Genomic DNA, 27,979 nt, shown 5'->3' on the forward strand with positions numbered 1-27,979 from the left:
CTCCGTGCACTACGTTTCCATCCACCAATATAACTGACTGTCATGAACTTGCCCACATGATGTAGAAAGTTACTTTTAAATCCGATCAAAAAAGCAAATCAAAGCTTTAAATCATCTATTTGTACAAGGAGCTGTAGTGGTCGAACTGATTAAAATATAAGTTTACCATTATAAGTTTACCAAAATTGTTTGTTTGGCATTGCCGACCCACACCATCAGCAGGTGGGTCACGTAGGTAGGGATTTTTTTTATATTTAAAAAACTTTATATATTGCAACCATGATGACTCTAGATCACAGCCAAAAGCAGTGCAGCATTGTTGTGTGAACATGCTGATGGTTTCTTTGATAGGGGTTAATGTCACATTCTACAACATATGGGTAATTTCATGTCAGATGGTCAGTTTTTTGGCCGAGTAAACCAAAGTACCCAGCAGAAACAGATCTGTGGCAGGGAACTGACATTAACCATATAACATGTCAGACATGGAAATTGAATCTAAACTGTGGATAGATATAAGAAGATGTGGTATGAGTGCCAATGAGACAACTCTCCATCCAAGTCAAAATTTATAAAAGTAAACCATTATAGGTCACAGTACGGTCTTCAACACGGAGCCTTGGCTCACACCGAACAGTAAGCTATAAAGGGCCCCAAAAAATTACTAGTGTAAAACCATTCAAACGGGAAAACCAACGGTCTAATCTATATAAAAAACGAGAAACGAGAAACACTTATGAACCACATCAACAAACGACAACTACTAAACATCAGATTCCTGTGGGACTGTCTATTAAACAGAGGCTTGATGTCACATCTTGAAGTGACCATCTGACATGAAATTACCCATATGTTGTAGAATGTGACATTAACCCCTATCAAACTTGGACAGAAGATTCTTACAATCAAAAGATAGTATCTAGAGATTTTTATCAAACTTGGACAGAAGATTCTTACAATCAAAAGATAGTATGTAGAGATTTTTATCAAACTTGGACAGAAGATTCTTACTTTCGTTTTTAAAAAGCACATTTTCCTAATCCGGATATTGACTTGACAATGGTAAATCACGGACCAGAGACGGATACGTAAAATCCGTGTACGTTCACAAAGCATGATTGAGTTAAGTAGCTCTTTCCAAGTTATTTCTTCAAGAAATTACTCGAAATGAACGTTAGATAAAGGTATCAATGATAATTTTAGCATTTTTGAAGAATTAGGATGCATAATTAAATTTCCCACCAGCGCACATGCGCACACGTGTACTAGTTCAAACAACGTGGTTCTGACGATTATTCGTTTAAAACCTTTTTAAATTTTTCGTCAAATCATATTTATTAACGTATTTCTTATAATTTCAATCTTTCAGACTAAATTAATTAGATGCAAACTGCTGAAATGTAAGAAAATAACTTTGAATACCCTTTAGCGTACCCCAGTATTTAACACGATGTACAGTGTTTAAATATAATAATGAATATCATACAAATTCATTTATAAATATTCTTATTTGAAGAATTATTTTAAAATCTCAGGATACTTTTTTTAAAACTGAATGCTCAGTTAAAATAATATCTACAAAGCGTAATTAAATAGGATGTTGTTCCATACACGCTTACATGTTTGATCTCGTTTACCTGATCACCTTTATGTCCATTGTTATGCATCATTAATTCTATTGATTAAGACAAGCTAAGGACACCTCATCAGAGGTAACAACCTGTAATCAGTGAATGATTTATGGCTTCAATATTACTATTGAAGTGATAATTGTTTGACAGCTTGTTGTTATTTAAATAAAAGAAAACGTGTTTTTTCTACTTTGTATTGATGTACACAAGCTAAAGACCAAGCCGTACATTTATGTACCCAGAGGATTAGACTAACTGAGACACTTCAAAGTATCTGAAATATGCTGCATCTGTTTTATTAAACCCAATTATGACCTAAATATCTTTGTGAAATAGATTGCCACAATTATAAACTAAAATGCCCAAACGGACATGCCCAAAGCCCCAAACGGACATTTTTATCGATCGATAGTTGGTAAAAATTGAAATGACCGTTTTATGAAAATGCCTTGAATAACAAAAAGTGGGAAACCAATTCTATTTGACCGTTTGAGGCTGAGAGCAGCCGGACTTTTTATGAAAGTTTCGGTCAAGTCCGGAATATATGACCGTTTTGGAAGCCCTGCTTTAGAACTATACACACATAAATAGAGCTCAACAGCAAATATTATAGTCTTTGGAAACAGAGGTATAGTTAAATACAGCAAAGTATAGCTGTATATAGGTGCTTAAATGGAACTAGTATTTACATATAAATATATTGGTGTTTTTGTACAATTATAATTGTGATTTTTGGAATCGCAAACAAAACTTGCTAAGCAAAGTCTAAAAGCAATGTACAAATTACAGCTTTTTTATCCTTTTTTATGTATGTAGTAATTTAATTTTGAATTACAGTTTAGAGGTTTTATCAAAGTCCCAAATGTAGAAAGGGTGTAAAAATAAACTTTGTGTTTAACAAACAACTGCAATTATATTGGGTTTATAATGATTGTGGTAGACATCTACTGGTTTTTAAAAGAATGTTTACAATATCAAAAACTTTTTTATTCATAAAGCGGTATTTTAAAGATCATGTTACATTAAAAAAGTGCTTCATTTAAAAGGTGTTCATGCTATTAAAATTCAGTTGACAGGGTATTTAAACAAGTGTTAAGAATTCATTGTTTAATCTTGGACTCAATGATTTTGACAACAACAAAGATAATAAGGCATTTTGTGAAAAACAAATTTTTGACCAAGCAAAGCAGGAACTGCATTTAAAGATTGAAAATTTCTGCAAGAGTTTTTTTAATATTGTGTATCAAAGATATTTCTACAGTATAGTTTTAATTGAGGGTTGTTATAGAATTAATGGCATGGGGTGTATTGGAGGCACTTTTTTTAGACCCATTATATATAATTTTCATTTGACTTGTAAAGTTAAAATTCTTGGAATGTTTTAAGGAAAAACTCACTCATGTCATGTATACTTTACTAAGATGTGTCAATAATCACATAATTTATTTGTTGAAACATGGACATTTCCATGGTGTAAAGAGGTCAAATAGAGTATTTTACAACTTGTACCATTATTGGAGATGAATTTCATTTTAGACTTCAGTGTCCAAAATGTATTCAATTATAAATAATTTATATAAATTATCACAACCATCTGCACAGTACAAATATGTAATATATCCTGATGTAATTACTATGATGTACAACCATGAATTTCAATTGTTATGCTGATATCATAAATGTACCCTCTAATGATGAACATCAAATTGTGATAGTTTTGCTTCAAACAATATTGCCAACATACAAATACCAACATAAAATTTTGTTAGAATGTGTTTTACTCATATGCCCGTCTCTATATAACAAATCAAAAAAAGAAAAGATGGTGGCAAATAAGAGTTAGGGAAGACAATAATTTGAGAGTAACATATTATAGAAGATTTTGATAAGATAAACATTTTGTAAATAGTTGTCTTATTTACAATCATATAAAAAAAGAAGATGCGGTATAATTGCCAATGAGCCAACTCTCCACAAAAGACCAAATGACACAGACATTAACAACTATAGGTCACCGTACGGCCTTCAACAATGAGCAAATCCCATACCACATTGTCAGCTATAAAAGGCCCCGAAATGACGATGTAAAACAATTCAAACGAGAAAACTAATGGCCTTATTTATGTACAAAAAATGAACAAAAAACAAATATGTTACACATTAACAAACGACAACCACTGAATTACAGGCTCCTGACTTGGGACAGGCACATACATACAAAATGTGGCGGGGTTGAACATGTAAGCGGGATCCCAACACTCCCCTAACCATAGCACACTTTTCTTTTATTCAACAATATCAACTTATCTTCAATTTCCAAACTGAGATTAAATTTTGACACTTGAGATGGTTCCAAAAATGGTTAAGGACTTAAGTCAATTCCTCTGATTTTTTTTTAACAAAAAAAATGTAAAGTACAAACTCTAATAAGACATTAAATCCAGCCATCAAGACTCTGACTTATTTAATGATTTAAATTTAAATTTGTGTTTGGAATATCAACTGACAACCCTGTGAAAGGATATGTTAGTGATTTGGACATGTTCTGTGCTGTTGGTTACATATATTGTACTGATGGGTTTTCTTACATTATATCACTAATACCTTCAACATACATTGTGAAGTATTTTTCAACCATTTTTAGTTGCAATAGGGGTACAAATTCCTTTAAAGAAAATTACCCTGATAATGTGCTGCTGATATATATCCTGGTTCTGTGGTGTAGAGTATAAAGTATGAAGAGGCAAATATTCAAGTCTGTTGGTTTAGAAAAATTGTATAGAATACAAGCATTGCAATACTTAGTACCCTACTGGTTAAACATTCATTGTACTTGAACAAAATGCTAGCTTGATCTATAACTTGTCATGGTGTAAACTATATAACAAATATCAAGTCAATATCTTCAAGCATGACGAAAAAAAGTGTGGAAAACTGATTATTTGAGAGAATTTTCTTAGTCCAAGGACCATAACTCTGCACAAAATCATCAAACTTGAACAAAATTCAAACTTGATCTTTAACTAGTCATGATAAAACAATACACCACATATCAAATCAATATCTTTAAGCATGAAGAAAAAAAGTGTGGAAAACTGACTTGCCAGCCTGATGGATGGGCAGACAGACAGACAGATGGATGGAGTGTAAACCTTAAGTCCCCTTCGACTTCGTCGGTAGGGGATTTATAATGAAAAGTCCATTTTGTACATTTTCCTACCCTTCTAAGAAGAAAATGTGCATATAATTGGCAAGTCCCAGCTGACCATCATAAAATTATGCAATGAGTAAGGTATATTTTCTATTGACTTACCTTCCCTTTGATGTCTATAGTCCCTTGGAAGATGGTATACAGTTTGTTGAGAATATCCAAACTGTTCCAGTCAACACTCCTGAAATATCAAAATATACACAATCAAATGATGTTTAAGGCAGAGGCATACTAATTTGTTTAATGTAATAAATAGGAAAATGATACTGAATAACATGAGTATGACCTGATAGATCATGGTAACAACTATCATCTTCCTTTTTACCATTATTTGTCTATTAATCTGATAACAAATCAATTATTTCCATTTTACAAATAGAAGGAATTGTATGCCTATAAAAAAAAACACATTTTACAATATTATTTCATGTTCTTGTAACTTTTGCAATATGTTGTTCATCATTAAATCAAAAGATAATTAAGGTGATCCTTATTTTTAGCATGTGATGTGGAATATCTGTTTCATAGAGGACAACAGACACTTCTAATTGTTGTAATCGCAATCATGTCCTCTTTTCCTCACATGTGACATAACTAATTAGACTCATCACCAGGTTTGTACTTGCACAAGCAACATGATGGTTCCACATGTTGACCAGGATCTGCTTACCATTCAGGAGCACCTGAGATCACCCAAGGTTTTTAATGGGGTAGTGTATTGCTTAGTCTTTGGTTTTCTATGTTGTGTTTTGTATACTGTTGTCTTTTGATCATGTTTCCATTTTTGCCATGGCATTGTCAGGTTTTTTATAACTATTGAATTTGAATGTCCCTTTGGTATTTTTTGCCTCTCTTTTACAAAAAAAACTACATTAATATCTACACACAAGAACCATAAGCATTCATAATAATGACAAAGTAAAATGATACTTGTGTGTTAAGACAAAACAATAGATAGAAATCTATATTCTACAAAGGGAGATAACTACAAATAATTGCATATCTTTAGAGTAGAAAATTAATGTAACTTTTAATACATGCTGGACACATACTAGAACAGCCCCGTATCAGAGTCTGTTCCTCAAATCAACATTCAATCTAACATCATTGGTTTGAGAATGTGACATCTTCGAGGAATAATTGATTAAGGTGGCTCGGGTGTCTTCCTCCATTTTGGATTTTGAAGTAGTAGATAACGTTGGTCTAGATCTTTGAATAATGTGCAAATTTTTAGTGTAGTATGTTATTAAAATGTGTAAGACTTTTGATGTAAATACAGAAAATTGTATGTTTTAGGATAATTACCGCTGTAATTTCTCAAAAACACCATATTTGTGTGTGATAAAAAAAATTCAACTTTGCTAAATAAGGGGAGATAACTCAGATAAAGTAATTTTTATAAAAGAAAGTGTTGTGAATTTATCTATTTTAATATGTAGCAAGAAAACAAGTTTGGTGACCCCATTTTTTCTATTTCTTATCTGAAAGCATGTTATAAGAGCTATATTCTCACATTTTATCTTGAAATTCTATCAAGTAGTTTTATTTTTATCACACAAAATTTGATTTTCCATGCATAATCTATACAAAATCTGACAATTTTGGACAACCTGTAGTGTGAAAAAAAGTTTGGTGACCCATACTTTTTATTATATTTTTGAAAAAAACATGATAAAAACTTCATTTCGACAAATTATTAAAAAATTCTATCAATTTTAATTAAGACGCCACAGCCACCTTAAAGAACAATTTGATCTGAGTCTTACATGTAGTCATTTTTTTTCTCTTAACGGACATAATGTCAAAATATTTAATTTTATATCCTGCCTATATTTACCACTTTGATTTATTCTTATCTCATTGCATTGTCTTATCATACTTCATTGCTGTACAAAATGTCAATATTTTAACAATTTCAAACTTACTATTTGTGGAGATATAAACGCATTTAATATATTATTGATTAGTGTAAAGGATTCATGCAAAATATTTCAAGTACTTTATATGTTCATGAAACACACAAAATTACGATGAGCGTATAATAAAACATGGTGTGCTTGGCAATATTAACAATTTCAATTATAAAATAGAAAATTATTCTACCACTGAAGTATCTTACCCTGTAATTCTCTTTAATTCTAAATCAGCTGCTGTTGCAACACTGAAAAATGTAAATTCTAATAAGTTAATAATTCCATTTGTTATAAAAGTCATTATGACATAGGCATAGATCATCTTATACATCAATATTTTCATAAAAGGTATAAGTCTGGAACAAGCAAATAATTTTTCTATACATTTAATGATTACTGTAAATTCAGAAATTATTGCGAGGTTTTTATTATTGCCAAAAGTGCGCCAGAGTTGTAAACGCAATAATTCAAACTCGCATTTTGAAATATATTATATGACCTAAACAGGATTAAAGCTCAAAATCGTAAAAATTAAAATCGCATTTAAGTCTAAAATGACAAAATCGCAATAATAAATACACGCAATAATTTCTGAATTTACAGCCTGTAATTTTTTTATTGTTGTTGGTTGTTAGTTGCTGTTTGCTATATTTGTTTAAGTAAAAATCAGGCTATAAATAAAATAAATAAATAAATAAATCATCTTTATTTCAAGAGGATAATCCCATTAGTTAAAACTAATCTTCCTGAGAGTCCTCAAAATAATAATAACATATCTATAAGTACATACAATATTATAATGATATATTATACACAATATACAATTGTATCTAGATAATAATGAAAAAGCATATTAATTTGCACAATTGATGAAAAATTTGTAACATTTTGTTTTAAAAGATACAAGTGTATTACTCATTTTTATTTCATTTGGTAAACTGTTCCATATTTGAGAACCTGAATATGTAAATGTTTTCTTTAAAAAGTTTGTTTTTGGTTTCGGAAGATTTAATAGTTTTTCATCAGCCGAACGTAAATTATAATTCTGATTACCAATAAAATGAAAGTTTTCTTGTAAATAGTTAGGAACCATATCATTTAATGATTTAAATACAAATATTGCCTTTTGATATTGAATGCGTTTTTCCACATTTAACCAGTTTAAACTATTAAACAACAAACTGGATGATGTCATTATGTCAGCTACTAATATAACCCTAGCAGATTTCTTTAATAACTTATTAAGTTTATTTATTCCACTTTCATAGCAACTTCCCCATATATTGCAACAATAATCAAAAAATGGCAGAATATAAGCATTAAAATAAATAATACGTATATGCATAGGTAAATATTTTCTTATCTTTTGTAATAAATTGATTCTATTTGATATTGTACATGACATTTTATCTATTTGCTCATTCCAATTTAGGTTTTTGTCGATATATAAACCGAGAAGTTTTTCACAATCTACATTCTCTATTTGTTCATCTGAAATTTTGATATCTAAACTGTTCCGTTCCCAGTTGAATAAAGCCTCTGTTTTGAACCAATAATCATTGATTTACACTTTTTGGCATTTAGTTTCATACTATTTTGCGAACACTAGTTTTCAATTACATGAATATCATTTTGAAGGTTAGCAGTTAACTGAAGTACATTATTACCCTTACTATGTAATGTAGAATCATCTGCATATAAATCTATTAATGATTTTTTTTTTTTTTTTTTTTTTTGCTATTGGTTTTTCTCTTTCGAGTTGTTTCACATTTAGCAATCAGACACAAAACAAATGAATGAAGCACTAATCGATGTCTTGTGACTGAGTGTTCTATATTCACAAAACAATTAACCACAAACATATGTCTTGTATCTTATGATGCTACGCAACAATGACATACCTGTGTCAATGACATACCATTTGATGTATCAATATTTTGATTTGGTAGATCATGACATTCTTTGCTTAAAGCTTGAAATTTATGGATTTAGTGAGGCTACTGTTAGTTTTTTCAAGTCATACCTGAATAACAGAAAACAGCAGGTAAACATTTGTAATGTTTACTCTGAACAACAACATGTAAAATTTGGTGTCCCCCAAGGTTCCATACTTGGTCCTCTATTGTTTGTGCTATTTATAAACGACCTTCCCTTATGCATTGGAAATTGTGAAACAGACCTATATGCTGATGACACCACTCTTCATAAATCAGGGAAAAACATAGAAAATATACATGATGATGTTCAAGAAGATTTATACAGGGTTGAAAAGTGGTGCAAAATGAATAACATGTTCGTTAATGCAAATAAAACAAAATGTTTGGTTACTGGAACAAAGCAGAAACTATCAATTCAGACTTATCAACCAAACTTAATAATAGATTCAAAAGTATTACAAAATTCTTCATGTGAAAAATTATTAGGTGTTAAAATTGACAGCACACTTAACTGGAGAAATCAAATTGACCAAGTTTGTGCTAATATATCATCCAGAATATACCTTCTTTCTAAAATAAAGAAATTTTTAGATATAAATGCAAGGAAAACATATTACAATGGGTATATTCTGCCCCTGATTGACTACTGCTGTATTATTTGGGGTGAATGTAAAAATGAAGGGATAGCAAGAATTTTAAAACTCCAAAAAAGGGCAGCAAGATTAATTCTAGATGCAGTTCCTTTATCCCCCTCAGCCCCCTTATTTAAAGAACTTGGGTGGATGACAGTTGACAATAGAATAAAATACCACAAATATTTACTTCTATATAAATGTATGCGTATGGAAGCACCAATGTACCTAGTTCAAAAGTTTAAACTGAAATCAGATAATAATCCTTACTCCCTGAGAGGCGTCACTCAAGGTAATCTGATAGTTCCTAAGCCAAAAGCTGAGCTATTTAAGAAATATTTTGTTTATTCTGGATCAGTGTTATGGAATGGACTACCACACAAAATGCGTAAAGCTCAAAACACTTATACTTTTAAACAAAGTATCAAGAAGTACTTAACACAGTCCTGATAAGATTATGTTTTCTACAATGTATTTGTATATTCTTTTATTTTTATTTGTATTTGATTTTTTGACTACATGTACATCTTGAACAGCCTTATATCTTATCATGTTAGTAATATTACATTGAACTAATTGACTGTAAATTAACTATGTGTAAATATCTGTTTTTGATTGTATTGTAATTTGTATGTGAGGGCCTCAGGGAAGATTAGTCTATTGTAACTAACTGAGTTTACCCTCTTTAAATAAAGAATTTATTATTATTATTATTATTATTATTATACCTGTGTCTTGTTGTTAATGATGTTATGACATATTGACGACAAAATGACATACCTATGTCTTGTATCTGATGACGCTATGACATAATGACATACCTGTGTTTTGTTTATGCAGATGCTACCAACAATGACATACAAATGTATTGAGTCTGATGATGCTATGACATACTGACACACCTATGTCTTGTATCTGATGCTATAACATAATGAAATATCTATGTCTTGTATATGATGCTATGACATAATGACATACATATGTATTGTATCTTATGATTTAATGACATATTGACATACATATGTCTTGTATCTGATGCTATGACATAATGACATATCTATGTCTTGTATCTGAAGTTTGCTATGACATAATGACATACCTATGTCTTGTATCTGATGATGCTATGACATAATGACAAACAACCATCTTTTCTTCTATCAAACCAGAACCAAGGAATTTCAACACTCCTATCTTGGCTTTCTCTAATGCCTCTGGGTTCAATGGACTGTCTCCTAATACTCTTCTCTTGCTGTATTCACTGAGGCCAGGAGGAGGAAGTGTAGTGGTAGGCCCTGGACCTCCAGCTGGAGCAGTAGATGGGCGAATCTGGGTTGGAGTTGATATGTGGGCACTATAAAGAAAGAAAAGTTCTGACAGTTTTAATAGAAATTTGTATCAGACTTTGTTGACTATTTTTTGTTGTTTGTTATTCCTTTTATATCTATTTTTAGTCAGGTGTAACAAGTTGGTGTATATTGTCCGATAGTCTTGGTTGTTCCTAGAAATTTTTATATATCATTTATATCTATAACAGCATTTTGGTTCCTTTTTCAACTCAGTTCTCCTCGTAATTACCTCTTCTTTTTTTAAATATGCCATTTCCTCTGTCAGGCCAAAAAAATGCCTGTCTTTTTTTGTTTGAACAATAGTATCTTTACTTTGTTTCTCTGTCGGTTCCAAGATCTTACTTTCTCTGCTTCTAATCTTATTTTTAATACATACTTGTAAGGTAACAGCAAAATATCCATCATATAGTCCAACATGACCTTTACAATCAGGGGTTTCTCTGTTAGGCCAAATATCTGCTGTCTTTGTTTGTCATCTTGCGGCATTTTAAGATGTTCCAATGCTGGCATCATTAAATGTAGAATGCTAATAAGTAAAACAATATACAGATGTTAAAATGTCAACATTCAAATGGAAATTGAAGGTACAACTTATTTTTGCTAGCATGTTGATAAATCTTACAAAGGTACATCTAAATACCCAAAAGATTGGGAGTACCTTTGTTTGTTTGAATGAAGCAAAGACACAAAGTAAACATCAGATGAATTACTTGACCTTAACAAAATCAAACAATGAATGTTTGTAAAAGCAATGGCTCATTAAATGTTGAAATTGGTGATAAATATTCAAATGTGATAATTAAACCCAGAAATTTGACATCCCTCTGATAAGTTATACAATATCGCAATTAGTTACTGTAAATTCAGAAATTATTGCTATTGTTGAAGAATGGACAAAAATGTGAGTTTAATTATTGCGATTTCAGGAACATCTGCATACAGATATATGTATCAGATACCAAAATGCGAGTTCTTATTATTGCGATACTCACCTAGTCGCATTATTCGCATTAATAAAAACTTCGCAATTATTTCTGAATTTACAGTACACAATATCACAATAAGTTATACAATATCCCAATTAGTAATACAATATCACAATAAGTTATACAATATCACAATAAGTTATACAATATCACAATTAGTTATACAATATCCCAATTAGTTATACAATATCACAATAAGTTATACAACATCACAATAAGTTATACAATATCACACTGGTCAACAAACCACAAAAACACAACAGGACAGAAGCTGCAATCACTATTGATGCAAAGCAGTTTGTGAATCACTTATGATTTAAAATCAAATTGTTACGAGATAGCATTGTGATGAAATATTTGTTACTATATTGTAAAAGGGTTATTACATCTCAAGGTATAGCATATTGGAATTGCAACCTCATGCCATAGAAGTTTTATGAGACTAAATAATCACTTATTAATGTACTGTGTATATATACATTTCAGGTATTTTAATTAAACATATAAACCTAGGAAGATAGTGACCCTCATTAAGAGGCAATATTCTTTATTATTACATTGATTATCCTATATCAAAATTCAGTTTTTTATCCTAACATAATAAATCTGAAACAATAATACTTCCATATCTAATACAATATTATCAAAATTTTGGTCACACACACTGACCTGTCCTGCTGTGTATTGGGTTTTCCATCCAAACATTTTATCAATAAAGGTACCAGTTCTGCTTGTTTAACTGGTTCCAACCTAGGATATCCCATCCTTATATAGATAATTGAGAAATTCTGTAAAATATAAGAAAAACTTGATAGTCCAAATGCAACAGTAGATCTGTCCCTTTGGACTATATTCTCTAGAATAAGTATTCTATAACTTTTCCCTATGGTTTTCTTCTCAACAGACTTAACGCACTAGTGTGAGAAGGACATTCACTAGGCCATTTCAATTACCCACATTCTAAACAGCAGAATAAATGTTCTCTTACATTACATACTGTTTCCTCAAGTACTTTTATATATCATTACTGCTGAGTAAAGCATAACAAACCATGAAATAATACAAATATGTATTTTTTTCTAATCTTGTGAAATGTGTGTATTTCAAGGGATATTCTCTTAATCAATGATGTCAGTATCAAGAAAGACTTGAGAAACATAAATAATGTTAAAAAAACATCACTCCTTTAAATGTCTCAAATCATTAAAGTTTCAATCCTGTTTTTGTATCAATAGATTTTTCTGTTGTTTTGTATCATATGTTATTTCTAGTCTTACAGTGAACAATTACTGTTGTCTTACTTTTTCACTGTATCAGATGATGTGTTAAGTCCAATATTTAACTATTGACATTTTTTTCTTAATGACTTACAGTTATAATAGACGAAGCACTTGGATCCAAATACTGAGTAATTAATGATTCTACTGGTAGCTGAACTTTATTCAAACTTTTCAATCGCTTGTTGATATGGACAAGAAGCTCCATGACCTAATGAAAATGATAAAAAATAAATACAAAAGTGTCATGCATGCTATTGCATGATTTGTAAATTCATATATATACAAATTTATAGTTACAGAAACAAGAGGCTTTAATGACTCATCTGACTATAGCCCTTAGTACTTTACATAGAGGTAGGGATCAATCTAATCAGGTTACATTTCAAAGGAGAAGCTTTTTATAGCGATTTTCTATCAAGTCATATATAAAGTAAATATGGGAACAAAAAATATGCCAGAATCACACCCGATCAGAAATCTGGGGAGGGCTCAAATCCAGAGGAGCTATTAATTAAAAGTTTGTAACAGTGGTTAGGTAAAATCAGGATCGGATTACAATGGAAAATAACTCTTCTGTTACAATATTTACCAAAGATCAATTACAGCAAAATAGACTCATTCAATAAACAATTCAATTATCTAATGTGGAGGTTACTGCAAATCTTTGATAGTGTATATAATTCTAAATTTAGCAATTAAGTGCTAGGTGTTGAGCATAGTGCATTCACACACTTTACTACATGTATATCTGCCATTATCTGGACTGTTAACTCTAGATGTGACTTTGTCCTAAGGTTTTTTTTATGTCGATGGGTTGCTATCTTAGTGTTGTAGTTTACCATACATACATTTATCACACTGAATGAATTTATTCTATTAATAGAAACTGACCTTCTTCCTAACTGCTTCATCCCCACTGTTTAACTTGAGTATAACTGGCGTTAAGAATTTAGCTAAAGCTGTCTGAAGTTGGTCATCTGTTTCTGCTGATCCTATCCTCAAAAACACTCTCTCAATCAAACCTGAATTCAGAAGCATAAATTTCATACAAGTCTCCTTTTTTCAAATAGTTTAACATTTTTGGTCAAGATGCTTTTCCATATTACAATAAAGTATTAAAATTTGGTATGATTGTCATCGAACTGTCAAAAAAGATCTGAATGATAAAAAGATGATTTTTTTCCATATTAATCAAAAATTTGTGAATGATCAATATTGACTTCTTCAAGTGAATAATTTACCTAAATTGGCCAACTTCAAGACCCATGTTGAAATATAAAAACGTCAAACATCAACATGAAATGGTATAACATTGTTAGGCAACACTTTGTGTTCGAAGAAAAATATTAGTGAGAGTCTAAGAAAACAATGACAATATTTATTCACTTTCTAATGTCATGAATGTAACAATTAATAACCACTAAATAAAATGCTTCGCTGGGCTCAGCTTGATACGACCGCAGAGGTCGAACCCTGAACAGTTGGGGCAAGTATGGACACAACATTCAAGCTTGATACAGCTCTGAATTTGGATTGTGATTAAATATTTGACACAGCATAGGTTTCTGACACAGAAAGAATGTGGTCTAAGAACTTCAATTTTTTTAATTTACCTATTATGGTCCAATGTCCAAAATCAAAATACATGGCTAGATTCAGCATATCAAAGAACCCCATATTTTCAATTTTTGTTGAAATCAAACAAAGTTTAATTTTGGACCCCAACTTGGACAAACTTGAAAACTGGTCCCATAATCAAAAATCTAAACACATGTTTAGATTCAGCATATCAAAGTACCCCAAGAATTCAATTTTTGTTAAAATCAAACTAAGTTTAATTTTGGACCCTTTGGACCTTAATGTAGACCAATTTAAAAAACGGGACCCAAAATTAAAAATCTAAAAACACGGTTAGATTTGGCATATCAAAGAACCCCAATAATTCAATTTTTGATGAAATCAAACAAAGTTTAATTTTGGACCCTTTTGACCTCAATATGAACCAATTTGATAGCGGGCCCACAAAATAAAAAATCTAAATACATGGTAAGATTCAGCATATCAAAGAACCCCATATATTCAATTTTTGTTGAAATCAAACAAAGTTTAATTTTGGACCCCAATTTGGACCAACTTGAAAACTGGGCCAAAAATCTAAAATCTAAAAACATGTTTAGATTCAGCATATCAAAGAACCCCATATATTCATTTTTTGTTGAAATCAAACAAAGTTTAATTTTGGACCCCAACTTGGACCAACTTGGAAAACTGGTCCCATAATCAAAAATCTAAACACATGTTTAGATTCAGCATATCAAAGAACCCCAAAAATTCAATTTTTGTTAAAATCAAACTAAGTTTAATTTTGGACCCTTTGGACCTTAATGTAGACCAATTTAAAAAACGGGACCCAAAATTAAAAATCTAAATACACAGTTAGATTTGGCATATCAAAGAACCCCAATAATTAAATTTTTGATGAAATCAAACAAAGTTTAATTTTGGACCCTTTTGACCTCAATATGAACCAATTTGATAGCGGGCCCACAAATAAAAAATCTAAATACATGGTAAGATTCAGCATATCAAAGAACCCCATATATTCAATTTTTGTTGAAATCAAACAAAGTTTAATTTTGGACCCCAATTTGGACCAACTTGAAAACTGGGCCAAAAATCTAAAATCTAAATACATGTTTAGATTCAGCATATCAAAGAACCCCATATATTCATTTTTTGTTGAAATCAAACAAAGTTTAATTTTGGACCCCAACTTGGACCAACTTGAAAACTGGGCCCATAATCAAAAATCTAAACACATGTTTAGATTCAGCATATCAAAGAACCCCAAGAATTCAATTTTTGTTAAAATCAAACTAAGTTTAATTTTGGACCCTTTGGACCTTAATGTAGACCAATTTAAAAACGGGACCCAAAATTAAAAATCTAAATACACGGTTAGATTTGGCATATCAAAGAACCCCAATAATTCAATTTTTGATGAAATCAAACAAAGTTTAATTTTGGACCCTTTTGACCTCAATATGAACCAATTTGATAGCGGGTCCACAAATAAAAAATCTAAATACATGGTTAGATTCAGCATATCAAAGAACCCCAAGAATTCAATTTTTGATGAAATCAAACAAAGTTTAATTTTGGACCCTTTTGACCTCAATGTGGACAAAGTTGATAACGGGGCCCAAAAATCAAAAATCTAAATACATGGTTAGATTCAGCATATCAAAGAACCCCAATAATTCAATTTTTGATGAAATCAAACAAAGTTTAATTTTGGACCCTTTTGACCTCAATATGAACCAATTTGATAGCGGGTCCACAAATAAAAAATCTAAATACATGGTTAGATTCAGCATATCAAAGAACCCCAAGAATTCAATTTTTGATGAAATCAAACAAAGTTTAATTTTGGACCCCAACTTGGACAAACTTGGAAAACTGGTCCCATAATCAAAAATCTAAACACATGTTTAGATTCAGCATATCAAAGAACTCCAAAAATTCAATTTTTGTTAAAATCAAACTAAGTTTAATTTTGGACCCTTTGGACCTTAATGTAGACCAATTTAAAAAACGGGACCCAAAATTAAAAATCTAAATACACAGTTAGATTTGGCATATCAAAGAACCCCAATAATTAAATTTTTGATGAAATCAAACAAAGTTTAATTTTGGACCCTTTTGACCTCAATATGAACCAATTTGATAGCGGGCCCACAAATAAAAAATCTAAATACATGGTAAGATTCAGCATATCAAAGAACCCCATATATTCAATTTTTGTTGAAATCAAACAAAGTTTAATTTTGGACCCCAATTTGGACCAACTTGAAAACTGGGCCAAAAATCTAAAATCTAAATACATGTTTAGATTCAGCATATCAAAGAACCCCATATATTCATTTTTTGTTGAAATCAAACAAAGTTTAATTTTGGACCCCAACTTGGACCAACTTGAAAACTGGGCCCATAATCAAAAATCTAAACACATGTTTAGATTCAGCATATCAAAGAACCCCAAGAATTCAATTTTTGTTAAAATCAAACTAAGTTTAATTTTGGACCCTTTGGACCTTAATGTAGACCAATTTAAAAACGGGACCCAAAATTAAAAATCTAAAAACACGGTTAGATTTGGCATATCAAAGAACCCCAATAATTCAATTTTTGATGAAATCAAACAAAGTTTAATTTTGGACCCTTTTGACCTCAATATGAACCAATTTGATAGCGGGTCCACAAATAAAAAATCTAAATACATGGTTAGATTCAGCATATCAAAGAACCCCAAGAATTCAATTTTTGATGAAATCAAACAAAGTTTAATTTTGGACCCTTTTGACCTCAATGTGGACAAAGTTGATAACGGGGCCCAAAAATCAAAAATCTAAATACATGGTTAGATTCAGCATATCAAAGAACCCCAATAATTCAATTTTTGATGAAATCAAACAAAGTTTAATTTTGGACCCTTTTGACCTCAATATGAACCAATTTGATAGCGGGTCCACAAATAAAAAATCTAAATACATGGTTAGATTCAGCATATCAAAGAACCCCAAGAATTCAATTTTTGATGAAATCAAACAAAGTTTAATTTTGGACCCTTTTGACCTCAATGTGGACAAAGTTGATAACGGGGCCCAAAAATCAAAAATCTAAATACATGGTTAGATTCAGCATATCAAAGAACCCCATATATTCAATTTTTGTTGAAATCAAACAAAGTTTAATTTTGGACCCTGATTTGGACCAACTTGAAAACTGGGCCCATAATCAAAAATCTAAATACATGTTTAGATTCAGCATATCAAAGAACCCTAAAAATTCAATTTTTGTTAAAATCAAACTAAATTTAATTTTGGACCCTTTTGACCTTAATGTAGACCAATTTGAAAACGGAACCAAAAATTAAGAATCTAAATACACGGTTAGATTCGGCATATCAAAGAACCCCAATAATTCAATTTTTGATGAAATCAAACAAAGTTAAATTTTGGACCCTTTGGACCTCAATGTGGACCAATTTAAAAACGGGGCCCAAAATCCAAAAACTTAATACACGGTTAGATTCAGCATATTAAAGAACCCCAAGAATTCAAGAATAAAACCCCATTGAAATTGATCAAGAAATAAGCAATTTATACGAAGTATCTTCTTTTGCACAATACTGTGCAATTGAATATTTCTTGCTATTGTGCAATACTGTACAATTGACAATTTCTTGCTATTGCGCAATATTGTGCTATTGGATATTTCTTGCTATTGCGCAATACTGTGCAATTGAAGATTTCTTGCTATTGCGCAATACTGTGCAATTGAAGATTTCTTGCAATTGTGCAATACTGTGCAATTGAAAATTTCTTGCTATTGCACAATACTTATTATATAATAATTTACACATCCTGTTTGGTGTGTATCTCCTACCATATCATTATTATTTGCTTTTAAATATTAATCAGAAATAACCAACTTAAAATGGAAAATTTTAAAAGAAAAAAAAAAGGAAAAAAAGAAAAAAAAAGAATCCCCCCCCCAAATTTTTTGAACCCCCTTATGATTCATCACCCCCAAACTCAATCCCAGCCTTCCCTTTGTGGTATGGTACCTTGCAGTACAATTTCAGAGAGATCCATACACTTGAACACAAGTTATTGTCTGGAAACTAGAAAAATGCTTATTTTTGGCCCCTTTTTGGCCCCCAATTCCTAAACGTTTCGGGCAATTACCCCCAAACTCAATTCCAGCTTTCCCTTTGTGATATTGAACCTTGTAGTACAATTTCAGAAATATCCAAACACTTACACACAAGTTATTGTCATAAAACTAGAAAAATGCTTGTTTTTTGCCCCTTTTTTGGCCCCTAATTCCTAAAATTTTGAGGCAATTACCCCCAAAATCAATTACAGCCTTCCCTTTGTGATATGGAACCTTGTGGTACAATGTCAGAGAGATCCATACACTTACACACAAGTTATTGTCTGGAAGCTACAAAAATGCTTATTTTTGGCCCCTTTTTAGCCCCTAATTCCTTAACTGTTGGTACCATAACCCCTAAAATCAATCCCAACCTTCCTTTCGTGGTATTGAACCTTATGGTAAAATTTCATGGAGATCCATTCACTTAAACTAAAGTTAGAGTGCGAAAACAAATGTGTCTTCGGACGACGACGACGACAACGTCATACCAATATACGACCAAAAAATTTTCAATTTTTGCGGTCGTATAAAAATAGGGAAAAAAAACTTGGGATGTGAGGGGAAAAGTTCAGTCAGATCATAACTTAAAGAGTCTCAGCATTTTTGTTATTGTCATAGATGATGTACTTTAATCACAAAGTCAAATAAAGTGTTTTCATCTTGTTCTATATTGACCCAAACAAGTCTGTAATTTTCTAACTTAGACAAGTCCAAAACTGAAACACATTTTTATCATGATGATGATTTCTGTATTCAGAAACAAAAAAAGGCTTATGGTCTCTGGTGGAGGGTTGTTTCATTAGCAATCATGCCACATTTTCCTATATTTATAATTATGTCTGAGCCCTGACTATCATTTACATGTATATTTTTGTATCAGTTTAAACCTCATTTGAGTCATTACATTGGACAAAATATTATAACATTGGATGAAGCATTTTCCCTTTTAAATTCTAGCTGCTTTGTGCAGTTAATGTCATGTTCTATGCACTGTAGAGATCTGAAAGAATAATTTGATTTTTTTGTTGTCTTGTTCGTACTGAAATATGTTCAACAGTTGAGTGCTAAAAGTTTTCAGCAGACTTAAATTGAATTCAAATTTTAAAAAGAAACAGAAAGCACATGCCTCATACAGTCAAATTTAGCTCCAAAAGGGAGGTGAAATGATAACAGGGTCTGTTTAAGTCTATAATAACATCGCCCTGACAACAACACAACAGTGATAAAACTTCCTATCATACATCTCATGCGAAAAATATTTAACCTTTTACATAGCAATCTGTTCTTTGTAGATACATACAGTTGTAAATTTAACAAAACTATACCAAAATTATTTATTGGACAGTAAAAATTGAATTAAAATAGGAGGTAAGTAATCCTTTTTGGAATGGACCTATAGTCTGCACCTATAGCCACTAGCCCAAATTCCCTGACTAGTAAAAATGTGTTTGGGCTAATGAAAATTTTCAAAAAAATTGTTGGACAAATAGAAATATTTTCTTGAAATCCGGTTTTTGGGCTATTAGCTGAAAAAGTTTTTGGCACAGACTGGACCTATAACATGTATAATGACCCTCAAAAGCACTGGTGTTAAACTGATCGTGAAACCACAATCCCAACATGGCGGAGGTAAAAATCGGTAAAATCGTTTTCTGCTAATTTCTCTGTGTAAACGTGTTGTTTTTCAAAAATAACTCTGACGCCAGGTTGATCTGTTCAATTCTGTTGTGTGTGTGTGTGATCTTAATATCATTTTGGCCCCGTTAACAAAATAAGAGCCATCGTAAATTTAAGGAAGATAATCGTAACTCCATGAAATTTGTTTGATATGATCATTTGATGATAATCAGAACTGGACTATCAGATAGTCGTAATTTGGACATGATAATAGTAACTTATCAGTGATAATCGTAACTGTATCTCTTGACGCGGTCTGCAAATATATCTAAATCTTGTTTAAAAGTTTGATAGTGTATCCATAATTAGTGAATATTATTGGTTATCTTAAACTAATTTACTTTTTGCTTTGTAGATATAGTCTATATATCTTTACACATATAATCTACAAAAAAATAAAGGTAAGTTACTAAGATTGTTAAATTAAGATATAATTCATTGAAGCTATACTTTAGTATAGTTTTAACATAGGGAGGTACATGTATTATAGTCGTGAATATTGTGGCCCGAGTGGTAGCGATAGCAGGGCAATAAAGTAATAGCACTGTGACATCAGCCAAAAAACATCTTAATCACTGCCAGAAACAATACAGAATGAGGAATGAACCACAAAACAAACAAAGACTTATCACTGCAGAAGATAACTTTGATAAAGCAAAAGAAGAGGCACAAGAAGAATGGAGTAATAACCTCGTAAACCAGATAAACCAGGCTAATTGCTCTAATTTAAAAGACTTTTTGAAAACCTACAAAAAGATGTCCAGAAAAACAAAAGATTACTCAGTGCCACCATTAATTGTTGAAAATAAAGATCCGATATTTGACAATAAAGGTAAAGTTGTACATTGAAAGAAAGTATCTTCTTTGGAGGGAGCTACAATGTAATGAAAGCTGACTCATTTGATAAAGAATTCATCGAGGAGATCAACAAAGAATATATAAAGAAACTACTGGAACAGATCAACAAAGAGATGGCTTTGATAGAGAATCAACAAAGACGAGATAGTCATTAGAAGCCGCCATATACCGCCTCCGTACAGGCCCGGATCAGCAGTTTGCTGAATTTTTCAAGCATGCAGGTGATAACTAATGGTTCTGGAGCACTGCACTAAACAATTAATGATCAGTTCTCTGAGGTCAAAATACTATCAAATAGCCAGACTGCTGTGAGGCATCTCGACTCTAAACTGGAAATCTTCAAACACAATAACAGACATTAGATAAAGCATGGAGACACTCTTGAAACACAACATACTAACAACCCGATCTTGAATCCCAGGCCATGCTCATATAGTCGGGAATGAGATAGCGGACCAATTGGCAAAAGATGCAGCAAAGGAGGCCTAAACGACCAAGATATAATGTCATAACGATGTCAGATGAAAGAAGCTCAGTTAACATGTCTATAAAATTGAAATGGAAAAGCAGATGGACAATTGGTGAAACTGGGAGACAACGTTTCAATCCAGTACCTATTGTTGGGAAGGATGTACAACTTGACACACCAAACCCCAAATAGGATGAATATTGTAAGAACTGAGAACAGGTTACAGCAGATTTAATAAATACAGAAACCAAATATGTCAATCTCCCAAGCCTTATATGTCATACGCCATTATAGAAACAACAGAACATTTCTTACTATACAGCCCAAGACACCAACCGGAAAGAGAAGACATGTTGAGACAGATGGAAATAATAAACATCTCAACAGACATAAAATCAATATCGTCACCACCAAAGAGAAAACTTACGAAGCAACATCTCAAATTGTAGGGGAATACATAGCAAGATCAAGGCGATTTAAAGAACTGGCAAGCCCTGAATCCCGATGCTGCGCCTAAACAGGTATACTAAAGTACCGTGAGAAATTTCTTTGCATACATGCAGTCTTCACGATAAACTTTGGAATCTGTAGTCAGTAACCAAATTAGAGAGAATAGGGATTGATAAGGGATTCTGAGTGTGGCCAAATCAGAAAATTGCTTCAGATTCAGAATTCTTAAAAGGGGAATAGGTGACCATCTGATGAATCTCATTACATAATGTAGCTGACCATCAAATCCAATTGCAGGGCCTAATCTAGGATTTTGAAGAGGGAGAAGTGACTTCTCCTTCCATGAGAGAGAAAGGAGAAGCGGTCAACTTCTTGGAGAAGTGAGATTCCATTACCGTTTCGGTTGCATCGTGTTTTCATGCTTATCGCTAAGGAAATTGTTTTATATTCAATAAAAGATATACTTGCAGTTTTTTCATATGTTATTGTACACAATGTATATATAGAAAGTTCTTAATAAAAAGGTTTAGACAATATATAGTTGTTATTTATTTATTGATACCATTGTGTTCCAGTAAATAAAATTTGTAAATTGGGACATGAGGGAGTAGCCTGCTAGTAATATTATCATGATTATGATGCATTAAATTCATGTGCATCTGCCTCAATTTATTTTTAAAAGTCCAGAAAAAATATAACTCCCAGTTTACCTGATGAATTTCACATGACTGGGAATTTAATTTATATCACCACTTGTCATTATTTTGTAAAATATTATTGAATGTCTGGACATTATGTTAGTTGTAAATTGAGATTATCGTTTAAGATTGTAAGTCTATAAATGAAAATATCTTTCAATCGCAATCCGACAAAGAGCTAATTTCTATCATTTTTTAAAAATATCATCCATATCAACGAAATGGTCGTGAGAAACAATCCACTGCTGATCAAAACCTGGTCGAGTGTCATACGTTTGCAATCACATTATCCATCAGCAGTCTTTCTACCTTTTATATTTCAATATTTATTCAATCAATATAATAAATCTACCATTAATTCCCACCTTTTACCTACCGAATAGTAAAATTGATCGACTCGTGTAAGCTATAAAAATAAAACAAATCAGCTGAGTGATTACGCAACATCCTCAGATGAAAATCATCGTAAAATGATAACTTAAACAGACGGTCAGTTTTCCGTTAGAACAGTTTTGAAAGTTATATCCGAGGATGTTCAAAGTCGCCGTTGTATTTATTTAATTTCATCGTTGACAGTATTAGTCCTGGGTCGTTTTGAAAATCTCGATTTTCCTTGTCAGCCGCCATTTTTTTTACCTGTGAGACTTGTCATTCACAAGTTGTCTCCCTTTTACCGATTTTGATAGCGATTTGACTTCGCTATGAAGTCAGTCGGCCGGCGAGATTTAGCGATTTTCAAAATTCTTTGGCGACTTAAATCGTCATTTCGCCGGCAAGATTATGGCCTGAATTGTTAAAAACAAATAACCTTCTGGAGTTTATTCTTCTTCTTGCAAGCGGCCATCATCAACTGGTTAACTATTCTGCCTCCTATAAGATTCTTATTGGAGGCATCAATGCAAAATTGAATTAAAATTTCCAAGGCGTCAAAATAGTTTGGATTAATTTGTAGTAAGGGATAAAGAATAAATTTTCAAAAGAGAGTAATGCATCATAAAAGAGAGGAAAGAGATACCAGTGGGACATTCAATTCATAAGTTGAAAACAAACTGACAATGCCATGCCAAAAAAAAAAGAAAAACAATGGTACACAAAACACAACATATATAACTAAAGACTGAGAAACACTTAAACCCCACCAAATACCGGGGGTGATTGATTCACCTGCTCTGGAAGGCTACGGAAATCCTTCTTCCCGGTCCACATGTAGCACCCTTCGTGTTGCTCGTGCAAGTATAAACCGGGTGATAAGTCTAATTCGGTAGGTCACATTCGAGGAAAATTGGACAGGATTGTAGTTATTACAATTGGAACCTACATATCCGTCCTAGTCTGTGAAACAGATATTCCATAATTACAGATAGAGGGGTTATTGCCTGTACCAAGTCAAAAAACCAGGTTTTACCCAAAATTTTCTTCAGGTAATGCCTGTACCAAGTCAGGAATATGACAGTTGTTTTCCATTCGTTTGATGTGTTTGAGCTTTTGATTTTGCCATTTGATAGGGACTTTCCGTTTAGAATTTTCCTTGGAGTTCGGTATTTTAGTTATTTTACTTTTTATTACTCATATATAAGTAATTACACTAATAAATCATAAAATTCACTCTAACATGGTATTAAAATCACAGATATTAATCCGTTTTTCTCTCTTTTTCTAGTATAAAAGTTTGGGTCGTATTATCTAAATTAATTAAATTAAAAATTAGATAAATCGCATACTACTTTCGTCTGTCATCCTGCCGAAATTTCAATGACTGGTACCGATATCCTATAGTTAGTTAGTTGCTTGCTCTACGTGTAAGGCAGAACCAGTAAATGAACGGATTTTTGGTAAGAGTATTTACGACAATATTAAGTGAAGTAAAATATAAAAAGAATTGTTTTCAATCATAAAAAATTTTTTAGTAACTTTTCATAATGTGTATTGAATATATTTAAAAAAAAATTATTCTAATTTATCGATGAAAGAACAGAATCCGCTAATAACTTTTACGACTATATAAATCAGCTGACTTACTGTCAAACACCTCTCTCTTTCACAAACCCGAAAAAACTTCCTTTTTAGATAATGTCAACACCAACAAACTCCAATGACAAGTCAGAAAAGTTTCAAGATTTCTCCAACTGAAAGAGATTCAGAAAATTATAGTGAAGAAGAAGAAATTCGCACAAGAACACTCTCAGAAAAGTTGAAAAAAGTTCAAGGTATATAATTTCAATTCTGTCATTCATGTCATTTGCTTGCACACATTTAGGGGAATTTCCATCAAATTACCCTCAACACTGCAGGGAGTTGACTAATTGTCATTAACTTCAAGTTAGTTTACAAAATTTAAAATCAGACAATAACATGTTATAATATATATCATGTATATTTATCATTTGTTTGTGAAATTGTGTCCTGATTGTATCTGAAAGTGAAAAGAATGGATTTTAGTACACATTTTCCTTATTATATCAGCAGCACTTTGATAAATTTCTACATCATTAATATGATAACAGGTAAGTTCAAAAAAGTTTAGCGATAAATAAAAGGAGATTTAGGGCCTATATGTCTGTCTATGTCAATAAGACAGCAACCCAATGGGTTCATACAAGGATTTGTATAGTAATATGACCTTAAACTGTTAAATATAAAATTAAAAGATATTGTATGATTGCAGTCCGACAACTATCTTAACTCATTTTCATGATTCATTGATCAACATTAATTGTTCAAAATTCTTAGATACTGCAAGTACTTCATGTCATCTGTTTTTCAGATAACTAAATAACGAGATGTAGTGATTTCCTATGAGATAATTTATTTAGATCCTGGAAAACCAAATGAACAAGTTAATGTTTTCATTTCTAATTCATTCTTATTTCAAGATAAAGTTAGAGAATGTATTTTTTGTTTTTTATTAAATATTGAAAATAAGTTATATCAATTGAACAATCCTTAGTCTTTATATATTTAAATTGATTGAATAATAAATACACCCATCTGCCAAATGATCAACTAACAGTTATATGAAATATAATTCCAATGGTTTGATGTTTTACACTATTAAGCAAATGCCAAATACTGGTAGCTGTGTAAATCTTTGGCAAGAAAATGTAGTTTCAATAATCAAATAAACATAATATATTGCTGGAAATGAGAATTAAAAAGTCAGTTTGAGGTTATAGTCAAGTGTTTATTAGCATCTGGATAACAAAGAGCATTGTTCTATTAGTTGAATGTATTTCATCATGTAATAATATAAATCACATATTATGCCCTGGTTGCAATTTTTAAATACAAAAAGTTGTTCAATTTTAAGAACAAAAAGTTGTTCAATTTTAAAAATAACTTTGTGCCATAATTGAGGACTTATATTCAGTCAGACTTATTGCTGCTACCAAACACAAAACTGAAGTTAGTAAAAATTACAGATAATAAGCATGAAGTGTTTTGTATACAGGGAACAACTACAGCCTTTTAAACAACATTAACAGAAATTTGAAAACTGGAACATGTGGAAGTCACAAAAACTTTTGATTTCTCTCTTTTTTTTCTCACCTGCACTGAAGGTCATGAAGGTGAGACATACATGTAGCATTTATACATTGAAGTCTTCAGCATTATCAACATTTAGGGAACCCCTATATATATATATTTAGATAGAATTTGTCATTTCAGGACATAGATCTGTGCTGTAATTTTACGCGTGTAATATGCTTACAATATTCTATGAATAAAAGGAGATACGGTGTATACATTAATGAGACAGCAACCCAACGACACAAATAATCAAAAGACATCTAGAGGTCAACATACAGTCTTGTTTTTACTATATTTACAACTTATTTCTGGAATAATTAAAGATGTGACTATATACAGACAAAGGGTTCCAAATAACAAAACATTACAACATTAAACAAGACCAAAACAACAATAAACATAAGATTTCACTAAAACCAACAAAGTTTTTCACAATATAATACAAATTTGCTGTTTTGAAATAAAAATATTTATTTCTGTTTCATACAATTTATTCTGTATCTACATGCATTCATATGTTCACAATCACATTTCCTTGATATTAGACGTATCTAACACACCCATTACAATATCTAGATTCTAATGTGGCATGGGTGTTTGTCTATTATTTTAGGACATAATGTGCCCTTTATTTTGGTTAATTTGAGTTGTTGGATTTCTACATTGTATCTCTAAAGTTGACATATCCTTTTATACATGCTGTAAGACATTTAAATATTTTCAGAAATGACAGACTTTCCGGGAGAAAGGTTAACACCTGACAATGATGAGAATCCAGTTAATTCTGAAAAACCGGAAAATAATGAAAATCAAAGTATTAATTCTCCTCCAGAAAATAATGAAAATATTGGACGGTCTCGGCATGGTCCAAATCCATCAAAACCTCTAAAACGATCTCCTTCAACGCCATATTTGGAGGATAAACTCAGAAGAAAGTTGAAGTTCTTTTTTATGGGACCACATGAAAAAATAGTAGCTAGGAAAAAATGTCCTTGGAAACTTATATTACAGATACTGAAAGTTGTTATTGTGACAGCACAGGTGGGTATTCCTTCATTTATGATTTCATGAGATCATACATGAAAAAATAGAAGCTGGAAAAAATGTCCAATGAATATTATTGACTATGAAAGTTAAGGCACATGTCAGTGCTTGAAATACAACATAAATGTTAGAACTTCTGTAGAAACAACATATGTTTGATATTAAATGATTGTGTTACAGTTTTGTCGAGCCTGCGACTTTTGTCGCAGAAAGCTCGACATAGGGATAGTGATCCGGCGGCGGCGCCGTTAGCTAACTTCTTAAAAGCTTTATACTTTAGAAGGTGGAAGATCTGGATGCTTCATACTTTGTATATGGATGCCTCATGTTACGAAGTTTCCGTCAGTCACATGTCCAATGTCCTTGACCTCATTTTCATGGTTCAGTGACTACTTGAAAAAAAAGTTAAGATTTTTTGTAATGATAAATTCTCTCTTATTATAATTAAGTAATAGGATAACTATATTTGGTATGTGCGTACCATGCAAGGTCCTCATGCCCGTCAGACAGTTTTCACTTGACTTCAACCTCATTTTATGGATCAGTGAACAAGGTTAAGTTTTGGTGGTCAAGTCCATATCTCAGATACTATAAGCAA

The 27,979-nt window shown here is 31.6% G+C and overlaps 2 protein-coding genes across 5 annotated transcripts in view; one reads left to right on the forward strand and one right to left on the reverse strand.

Annotated features, from left to right (window-relative positions):
• The window catches only part of LOC127737385 (proteasome adapter and scaffold protein ECM29-like), an 89,702-nt gene extending 65,089 nt beyond the window's left edge, over nt 1–24,613 (reverse strand). For all 4 annotated transcript variants that reach the window (XM_052248021.1, XM_052248011.1, XM_052248032.1 and 1 more), the window contains exons 1-8: nt 24,531–24,613; nt 13,828–13,958; nt 13,028–13,144; nt 12,326–12,444; nt 11,047–11,196; nt 10,424–10,675; nt 6,962–7,003; nt 4,945–5,023 (exon numbers count right to left, since the gene is read on the reverse strand). In XM_052248021.1, the coding sequence (XP_052103981.1) occupies nt 4,945–5,023; nt 6,962–7,003; nt 10,424–10,675; nt 11,047–11,196; nt 12,326–12,444; nt 13,028–13,144; nt 13,828–13,958; nt 24,531–24,546 (906 nt within the window). In that variant the 5' untranslated portion in view covers nt 24,547–24,613. The remainder of the gene's footprint in view (nt 1–4,944; nt 5,024–6,961; nt 7,004–10,423; nt 10,676–11,046; nt 11,197–12,325; nt 12,445–13,027; nt 13,145–13,827; nt 13,959–24,530) is intronic.
• A 209-nt stretch (nt 24,614–24,822) lies between these two features.
• LOC127737427 (mucolipin-3-like) overlaps nt 24,823–27,979 on the forward strand; it is a 57,048-nt gene continuing 53,891 nt past the window's right edge. Inside the window, exons 1-2 of the mRNA XM_052248087.1 lie at nt 24,823–25,016; nt 27,062–27,378. Coding sequence (XP_052104047.1) covers nt 24,902–25,016; nt 27,062–27,378 — 432 coding nt within the window. The 5' untranslated portion in view covers nt 24,823–24,901. The remainder of the gene's footprint in view (nt 25,017–27,061; nt 27,379–27,979) is intronic.

Source organism: Mytilus californianus, unplaced genomic scaffold (genome assembly GCF_021869535.1).
Source record: "Mytilus californianus isolate M0D057914Y unplaced genomic scaffold, xbMytCali1.0.p SCAF_1, whole genome shotgun sequence".
Classification (NCBI taxonomy): Eukaryota; Metazoa; Mollusca; class Bivalvia; order Mytilida; family Mytilidae; genus Mytilus; species Mytilus californianus.